This window comes from Cyprinodon variegatus, unplaced genomic scaffold (assembly GCF_000732505.1).
Source record: "Cyprinodon variegatus isolate N-32 unplaced genomic scaffold, C_variegatus-1.0 Scaffold156, whole genome shotgun sequence".
NCBI lineage: Eukaryota > Metazoa > Chordata > Actinopteri > Cyprinodontiformes > Cyprinodontidae > Cyprinodon > Cyprinodon variegatus.
This window is the reverse complement of record NW_015150609.1, coordinates 306,020-316,158: the sequence shown is the minus strand read 5'-3', so window position 1 is coordinate 316,158 and position 10,139 is coordinate 306,020. Positions and strand designations below refer to the sequence as shown.

Here is a 10,139-nt window from a genome sequence, read left to right as displayed (position 1 = left end):
CCACACTCCATACCAGTAAGTGGCGGTAATGCTACTAACAGTTTGTTGCCAACCGCCATAAAACTCGACAAGAAGAAGAAGAAGAAGAAGTGGCGAGCTTCTCAGTACAGATACAGCTTATAACGGCCAAAGCAATGAGGGAGCAACAGTGTCATTTTTATGGTGCTTCTTAGTTTATTGTGTCTCTAACAGGTAGGGACATTAAAGAAACCCAGCATTTAATTTTTTTTCGATGTATTTATTATATGTTATGTTGGTTGGGAGTAGTTATTTAGCTTCGTGTGAAGGTGAGGTTAGCTAGCTAGCATTAGACTGTGTTGACTGTTAGCTGCATGCCAAGAAAAATATATAAACTAAACGCATTGCAGCAATACACTTGTTGTGTTTGAGCAGACACCGGTGCACCTTTGATAAACACCAAGCCGGAATTATGAAATGAGTTCCCCTTTTAAATGAAGTCAAATGACTACAGATGGACCTGCGGCTGTTTGGTTTCTGTAAAGTCTATCAGCTGAAATGATAAAAGTTTGGGAAACTTTAACACATATCGATTCATGTTCATTACTAGTGTTTAAAGAGCCATTCTCTAGAGATAAATATCCCTGCTTACCCAGGAGCATTATTGACTGTAAAATGACTTTTTAAACAAATGTGTCTCTATCCAGTATTTTCTTTGTTGATCCATTTATTTTAGAAGCAGATATGAGGTAATACGTTTCCTAAAGATTGCATTAGATTTTGGAACTTGCACATTGTCTTCTCCAAATAAATGCTTAAAGCTAGCAGAGCAATTAGTAAATCATAGATGAAATCAGGTGACATTTTTTATTTATTTATAAAGCAAAAAAAAAAAACCTTTTTGTTGCTCCTTTATTTGTCTTAAATGTTTGTTTTGATTTTGTAGAATAACGTATTTCACACTATTAAAAGCAGTGGAAGATATTTTCATTGAAACGAATTAAATTGTGTTAATCTTTTAAAATTAAAAATATATTTTTAGAAGAAAAAAAACATACATTTAGTTATTAAATGGTTCCACTTTTCAAATGAATCCCAACCTAAGGCAGGTGGATTTATCCATGTCAAAAACTTTAATAACAGGGCTAAGCTATATCATTAATGCTAAAGAAAAAAGAACAATGATAAAGGTATGTTGACATTGTCAATGTGTTTCTCAAAAGCTTGGTCCTGTTTTTTAGGAGATGGCACAGCCCATCCGGAGGAGCTGCAGAATCACTGATAGTAACATAGCTATTAGCATCTTCCCTTTGCTCAAACCTAAACTAGGAGCTTTTGTTTTTCAGACCAACCCTGCCCAAGGATGGATCCTGTAGTGCTGAGCTACCAGGACAGCCTGCTGAGGCGCTCTGATGTGTCCTTACTGGAAGGACCTCACTGGCTTAACGACCAGGTCATTGGTTTTGCCTTTGAATACTTTGCTAATGAGCGCTTCAGAGTCCTGGGAGATGCTGTTGTCTTCATTAGCCCAGAGGTCACCCAGTTCATCAAGTGTGCCTCTTGTCCTGATGAGTTGGCCCTCTTCCTGGAGCCACTGGATCTCCCTTCTCGTCACTGGGTCTTCTTAGCCGTTAATGACAACTCCAACCAGACAGCCGGAGGGTCCCACTGGAGCCTCCTGCTCTACCATCATAACACCAAACATTTTGCACACTACGACTCTCAGAATGGCAGCAATTCTCTGCACGCGCGGCGCATCGCCAGCAAGCTCGAGCCCTTCCTCGGTGCTGGGAGAAAAAGGTTTGTGGAGGAGCCCTGCCCGTCGCAGCAGAACAGCTATGACTGTGGCATGTACGTTATCTGCATTGCTGAGGCCTTGTGTGAGAAGGTCAGGCTGGAGGGCTCGCCCCGCCTTACCATGCAAGCCATCACCCCAGCCTACATTACCCAGAAGCGAGCCGAATGGTGCAGACTGATCCAGAGTCTGGCTCAGAACGACCTCTGCTGCTCTTTCCCCTAGCACGTTTACTGGAACTTTTTATGGATGCAAAACTGCGCTCCTCACATCTACTTCTGAAGAAACCCAATGCACTCCTCGCACACAGCATATAAGTACATATTTAATACATTTACCTTACAGATAAAGTTCTAAAAATGCTTCAGAGAAGAGTGGTGTGTTGTTTCTTCCAGTGTATATGCACAGCTACATTCAGTATTTAATCAACACCAGCATGCCTATAAACCGAAAACGTGTAAATGCTTCGTGAGCTTGGAGAATGTGCCATGTGGAACAGGAAGCACTGAACCTTTTATCTTGTTGGTGTGAGGTGAATGTAGAAATGTTTACACAGATTATTGCTCAGGGTCATTTTAAGTGAACTGAATTGACTATAAGAATGTTCTACTAACGCAGGCTCTCTCGCGGATTTCTTTGCTTTTTGCCATCAGTTTGAGCAGGATTTGTTTCTACAGCTGCAGTTTATAAAAAGAAATGTTCTGTGCTGTTAAGTTTTTTCTTTTTGGAAGAAAGCGCAATGTTGAGTAGAGGAGCGTAATGCTATGTTCTCACAAACTGACCCGATATTTGTTGGCAGTTCTGCCACATCTCAGCGAACATAGAATTGCTTGTGGTTTTAATTTGACATGCAGGCTGTCTTTTGTTTTGTTTTTTCATCAAATCTCTGTTATTAAAATTTGTTTGGCTGCAGAAAAATCAGAATCACTTTGAGTTTTTGTTTTTCATATGTCGTCCTTTGATGAACAGCATTCAATTCACTTTAGACATTCTATTAATTAAACCATGAAGTCCATATCATTAAAATCTGAAATATAGTATTTTTTGATAAATATGCCTGAAATAAATACTAATACTTCATTGATTTAATCTGATTGTTTACCACAGTGAAAATGTAATATCTCAAAAATAATATTTTATGACACACGTTTTTCCTTCCACCTAACTTTCAGTTTGATGCAACATTCTTCAAACATACATTTTCTTTAGCAATGATCTTCTGGCTTAAAAGAAAAGTCTGGTCATTAATATTACATAATGTTTGATAAAGTGTTTTTAATAAAGAGTTGAGGTTGTTTTTATAAACAATATTCTAATATTAAGACAACTCTGTTTTTTATTCGCCTTCATTAGTAGCACAAACCAGCTGCTTCCTTTCAGATGCAGGTCTAATCTAATCTCTCACAGAGGTAAAACCTGTCACCCATAAGGAGGAAGCTAATTTCAGCCGCTTCGATGCGGGATCTGATCTTTTCTTAGTCTTGATTCATATCTCAAGACTTCAGATGAGGGTCAGAATCTAGTCAGACTGGTCCATCAAGGGTTTTGCATTTTTGCTCAGCAGTTTCCTTCCCGTCTTGTCATCACTCATTAAAAAACAAAACAGATAAACATACCTGAACTCTTCAGCTGGTTTCAGTTTCCTCAGATTCAGTTACTATGCTTACAACCTTTTTTTTTTTTTTTTTTTATCTTGCTAATTATAACAATAGATGCCCACAGGGATGTAGTGACTCAGTTTGGAACAATTATTATATGATAAATCGGTTATCACTAAGGACATATTTTACAGTTGACTGTTACATGATGACTGACAATGATTTTTGAAATGTTTTAAATTCCAGAAAGCTGGATAATTCCTGCTGTAAAATGCAGCTTATGTTTGGCATTAATTTGTTACCAGTAGGGCTGAAACAATCAGATTAATGGTGATTAATCGGTTATTGAAATAATCATTAACTTATTTACTAACTGATTGTTAACTTGAGTATAGAATGTATCTTTAGCCAACAGAGCAGCCCACGTTGAGCAGCAATTATACCAAAATTATAAAAATATCTAAACATTTTTGCATTTCAAATAAAAAAAAAAACTTTTTCATCTGTCAATATGCTCTATCTAGAACTACTCAAGTGGAACATTTTTAGCTTACATGGTTTAATTTCAAAAAGAAAAATCTTCTTTAGGGATACTTTGGCTAACTGATTATTAATCAAACAAATAATCATCTTGCAAAATAATTGTTAGTTGCATCTCTAAGGCTCCTCAGTGGTGCAGTGGGTAGCACTGCTGTCTTGCAGCAAGAAGGTTCTGGGTTTGATTCCCAGCCTGGAGTCTTTCTGCATGGAGTTTGCATGTTCTCCCTGTGCATGTGTGGGTTCTCTCCAGGTACTCTGGCTTCCTCCCACAGCCCAAAAACATGACTGTTGGGTTCACTGGCTTCACTAAATTCTCCTTAGGTGTGTGTGAATGGTTGTTTGTCTCTGTGTTGGCCTGCGATGGACTTTCGACCTGTCCAGGGTGTAGCCTGCCTCTCACCTGTAGACAGCTGGAGATAGGCACCCCTTGTGATAATAAGTGGCATGTAGAATAAGTACAGCACACCGCAGGTGAACTCACTCATCACTGTATAGTTAATAGACCCAGCTTTGGTGGTTTTATGTTCACCTGTTGTTTAAAAGCCCTAATACATGTAGTGGTCACATCTACATGGATCAAAACTCAAATACAGCCATGTTTTGAAATGGTGTGTTTATGGCATATAGGAATAAATAACTCAACAAAGAACCTTTTAAGGTAATTGAAATTGAAATTCAAAAAGCCGATTCTGGCGAGGAAAACATTGCAATTCTTTGAATCACAGAGCATCATTGAGGTGAACATTTACCCCAAAAGAGCTCCTAGAGTCCTCCATAGAGAACATAGTGACAGTGTCTGAGTCAAGAAGATTTTAAAAGGCATCAGCATAACTGGAAACAAAACTAAAGGTGTCATTCCAACTGTGTAGCAAGGAGGTAGGAGTGTCATGATATGGGGATGCTTCGCTGCAGCAGGACCAGGCCAGCTTACCGTTAAAGTCCACAATCATTTCTACTATCTATTAGAGCTGGGTTTGAAATTTTATTTTATTCTTTCCTTTTCTTTTTTTAACCACACATTTAAAGAGATCTCAAAGTGATAATATCTAAACGAAAAAGAGAAATGAAAAGAAAACATAAAAAATATATTTATTATGCATTATGTTTAGGTGAACGCTGAAACTTCCTGTCGATAGCTCTGTATTGGTAGCTCCTCCTATGACTCAGTGACCATGAAGTAGATCTTAGCCCGAAAAAGGTTGAAGACTACTGTATTAGAGGGTATTTGATGAAAATGTGGAACTATATTTAAAAATAATTATAAAATATTAAGGCATATGCACAACATGGCAATAATTTAACTATTATTAATCTCACATTGGAGAAATTTATCTCTGCATTTAACCCATCCCCTTTGGAACGCAGTGGGCTGCCATTGTGCAGCTCCCGGGGAGCAGTGTGGGGTTAAGGGTCTTGCTCAGGGACCCAGAGTTGCAGTTTGTGGGAGTGGGGCTTGAACTCTTAATCTCTGGATTCCAAGCTCTATGCCCTAACCGCTAGGCTGCCACTTCCAATAAAACAGACTATGAAAGACCTGCTTAAAATAAAGAAAAGGAGAATCCAGTAACTACTCAATGACCTGATTGTGTCCCACTGTGGTGACTTGAAATAGGCTAAATGTGTAAGAAAACCTTCTAAAATCTCAGAGTTCAATTTGAGGAGTAAAAACTTTCCTTTGAACTGATGTCATAGACAATGTATCCAGAAAACCTCATTAACTTTAATGTTTAACATGAGTTTATTTGTGTGGGCCATTTGCTAACACAAAGTACAATCTGTTATGGTTCACTGCTCTTCCCATATCAATATCTGCAGCTGCTGACCACATCTAGGGAACATGTCTTTATAATTAATTACCTGCAGGTTTGATTGGGTCTGTCATCGTCTCTGGAGAGGATCTACAAACAAACAACCCTGGCAGCTCTGCTTCCAGCTGTGCTCTGCTGCTACACCTGGTTCCAGATGTTGAAGAAGGTCATGTTTACATTATAATAACAAAATGGAAAAGGTCACAGTCAAAGTACCATGACTGCAGTGAGATAGAGCTTCCACTGGATTAACAAACCAAACCAGTACGATTGAGGGGGGAAAACCAGTAGAGATGAATGATTCAGAAATCCACACAGCCCCGGATTAGCAGCGGAAGATGCCTGCTTTAGATTATTACATACTTTCATCATCTCCATGTAATATCTGGAGCATCAGAAAAACAAAGAACACCTTGAAAAATCTCTGAACTCTTAACAAGCCGTAAATGATGTTTGACTTTTGTTTGAATTTCTCGGAAATCAGTAAAATGGAACCACATTTATTTCTGTGTGAGACTAATGCAGTGTGACTAACTCATGCAAACTGCACCAAAAATCCTAAAAAAATGATTCATTCTTTTATATCATGCAAAAACAGGTGGTTTAGAGGTGCATACATGACATTCTCTCCTCATACTGTAATAATCGACCTCTATCCGCTTTAGTTCTGACCATTTGAAGGAGGGGTTCACCTTTCCTGCATATAAACAGTAAAAAGCCTTGGAGAGTTTTTACATGTTTTGTGGTTTTCCAAACTTTGTCACAATGCAACAACAAACTTCAGTCTATTTAAATGAAATTGTAGGTGTAGAATAAAACAATAATGCATGTTGGTGAAATGGACAGAAAATGGAAACATGTTTTCAATAAAAAAAAAACTAAATAACTTTGCATTTGTTTGGAAAAGGTCCTTTCACTTGTTATATAAAACAGGAAAATGAAGAAGGTGGTGGAAAGATTCAGTACATTTAAGTTATTAAAGTTTTTGATTTTGTATTATAGCATGCCTTAGCCTTTCAAAGTTAACTATAGGCATAAATACAAAGAACTAATTAGTTTTATTTGTCGTTCATTTTTTTTAACTCTCTAGAAGGAGTGGTGGCCTAGTGGTTAGAGTGCTTGAGTCCCAGAGGTTTTGAGTTCAAGCCCCACTCCCACAGACTGCCACTCTAGGTCCCTGAGCAAGACCCTTAACCCCACACTGCTCCCCAGGTGCTGCACAATGGCAGCCCACTGCTCCCCAAAGGGGAGGGTTAAATGCAGAGAGGGGATTTCATTGCTTTGTACTTGTTACAGTGTAATGACAATAAAGTTGAATTATTTTTTTATTAACAATATGGCAAGCCCTTGTTATCAATAACCATGCCCACATTAAGGAGTGTTTCTAATCTGTAAATAACAGGATGCAGCTACTTTTGCGCAGTGTGTATGAATAAAAATAAGCAGTGGTTTAAACAGCATGTGAAAAACATGTGGTGACATTTGAGCATATTTTATCATTAGAAGGATGTCCTTTTATTTCGCTAGATTTTAAGGCATGTTACCCATTTAGTTCACTGCAAGGGTGGAAGGGCAGCAGATCCCTGATCTCTGGGAAACACGGGAAGAACATGCACCCAGCAGTCTACTCCTCTCTAAATCATACAGTGATGTTTATCATAACATCTGATATTTAAAGGTTAAGAGAGGTTATTTAAAGGTTTAGAGCAAAGCATAAAGTCATGACAAATTTGATATTTTAAAGACTGTAATAAAATCCTTAAAAACATACAATGCAACATTTAAAAATAATAATTCCAGGAAAAAGGAAACACTTTTCCAAACCAATTTAATTTTTTTATCATACATCTTTTAAAACCAGTAACTTCAGTGACAATATTTACTAGCTTGACCTCCCTTATTTAATATTAACTGTCTTAGTCTGGAGAACTATTTTTAAACAAGCTGTTTTTTTCTATTCAGTGTAATTTGCCTCGATGGATGGATCAGTCAAATATTCTGCTCCAGTAAGTGTAGCGATATTTTATCAAGATTACTCATGAAACGTTTATTGTAGTAAAAATAAAAATAACAACAAAAGCATATGGATAAGATACTGCAGAAAGGATATGAGTCTCACCTAATACTGTGTAGTCATCTTAAACTTTCATCCTGGCTCTACTTTAAATTGCTCTTTTTTAAACTCTTGAACAGTTAAGATTTTAAAGAGGTTTAAAAATCAACTTCTGACATTTAGAGTGAGATTTAGATTTAATCTTAGTGTCAGGCTTTACACCTTTTACTGACATCTGCTGTGATACAAGAGAAACTACAAGTCCCTATCTTTTTTTTTTATATATCTTTTGTCATTTTAAACTTTTTCTTTTTTTGATGAATGTACATGAATGTAGGCTAAGTCATCAGTCCAGGCATGGTACATGTTGAGAAAAAAAGAACTGATTACCTGTTAAAGATAAAACTTATTTTTTCACCCAAGGAGAACAGTTGGAGATTTTTATGTTATGTTAGACTTTATTGGTGAAACACTTATGATTTAGACAGGAGCATGTTCTTTCTGTCTTCCCCCAAAGATCTGGGGTTTCTATTTATTCACTGGATTGCTGATTGCCCGTTGGTAGTATGGGCTTGAAGTGAAGCCATCAGCCGCCATATTGGTACGCCCTAGTTAGCCCGGTCGCAATGTAAACAATGTGTGTGCTACAGTATCAAACAACAATGATGTTCTAATTTTCAGGGTGACTTAACACTTTTAAAAGAAGATAAATTCATCACTTTAACACACACTGGCTGTTTCATTGCATAAGTAGATTACTGTAACTTATATAAAAAAAAAAGGCACATCACATTGCATAGTCAGTATGAAGTTAATAAAGTCTCTAAATCATGTAATATAATATATTATACAAATCAGTAACAAAAATATTAATGTGTTAATGGAGCATAATAATACAGATGTGCCAAAAGTGATAAACTGATGATGTACATGTAATATACGTGCATTAATGCATTGTTATGGTAATTAAATCTTTTATCAGAATCAGAAATACTTTAATAATCCCAGAGGATAATTACTTTTGTTAGACGCTCCAGTTACAGTTTTATATAATATTTACACACATCCAACTATACAATATAAATATAGAAATACATATATATATATATATATATATATATATATATATATATGTTATCAAAGACATGCAATGTACTTCAGCACATAACTTTTTCAAATGAGAAATACAACAAACACTACAAAAATGACAGCATCATCCACTTAAGAATTACTACATTAAAATTTCACAGTGATTTACTTTCTGATTACTCTACTTTATATTTTCTAACGTTAGACACACTTTGGATGACTAATTCAGTTAATAACTTCCAGTCAGTCCGAAATAGCCAGACTAATGTTGCTCTACATACTATACTATAGGATACTTTGGTGTATATATGGATTTTCTTAGTTAGTACATCCAGTGACTGTGAAATAACCTGTGGAAGGTCTTCCCACAGCCGGCAAACCACTCTTTTTTGCAGCCAAATGCTACACATGTAGGCATTTTTACTGCGTGGGAGTGGGGAGTACCAAGATGGCGGATGGCGGCTTCACTTTTTTCGGGCAATCAGCAGTCCGGTGAATAAATAGAGATCAGTGGGTTCATACCGTTCCAGTGAACTGATTGGGTTACAGGTCTCTTGATAACAAAATATGGATAAAGCACCACACTTTATTTACACCACTGTGCATTCTGATCTAAAACACTTTTGCAGATATTTTGCAGCTTGACGTGGAGCGTACACCATGAAAAAACGCTAACCCAGGAGTTTTCTGAGAGACAGACTCTTAATGCAAGCTGTGAGCATATGAAAAATAAATTCAACCTGAAAGACTCACAAAAAGAAGGAAGGCAATCAGAAAAGTCTTTTTGAAACTGTATTTTATGACTTTGGCTCTCAGGCCTTGGCAGGGTACATTAACAATGAGTTTTACTCTGATTACATGCTGAATGAGAAGAGGGATGAAGCCCCCCCAGGTCTGAAGCTGTTGGTGGAACAGAGACGGAATGAAGATGAATGCCAGCTGGAACAAGGCGCAGGTTGGTATGAACCTCATTAATGAGCAAGCATAGAGCGACAGTGGAGAGAGAAAAAAAAGTCCCTTTGGAAGGAATCTCTTGCAGAAACAGGCGCAACAAGGTGGCCTTCTGTCGGACCGGCTGGGGAATTAGTTCAATGAGGGTAAACAGGGGTATGGAGAAAGACCCAGATGAGCTTGTAAGGATGGTGGTGAAGGGGATGGAGGAGGGTAATAATAATCAGTCTTACATGCAGTCTAACTAAACTATGCTTGTTGGAGGCAGGTTAAGCTGCTGATTGAAGTCTTTTAAAGAGCACTCAGGTGTTGATTGGAGTACGAGCAGGTGTGGATGAATGCTAAAT

General features: G+C 37.4%; 1 protein-coding gene across 1 annotated transcript; it reads left to right on the top strand.

Moving 5' to 3' along the window:
* The first annotated feature begins 76 nt into the window (after positions 1-76).
* On the top strand, positions 77-2,369 carry senp8 (SUMO/sentrin peptidase family member, NEDD8 specific). The gene is made up of 2 exons (XM_015377542.1): positions 77-192; positions 1,305-2,369. Exon 2 carries the CDS (start codon positions 1,322-1,324, stop codon positions 1,976-1,978), a length of 657 nt encoding a protein of 218 aa, XP_015233028.1. The 5' UTR covers positions 77-192; positions 1,305-1,321; the 3' UTR covers positions 1,979-2,369.
* Positions 2,370-10,139: the final 7,770 nt, after the last annotated feature.

Excerpts from the sequence above, each read along its gene's own strand:
- senp8 (XM_015377542.1), top strand. The coding sequence starts at position 1,322 with ATGGATCCTGTAGTGCTGAGCTACCAGGACAGCCTGCTGAGGCGCTCT.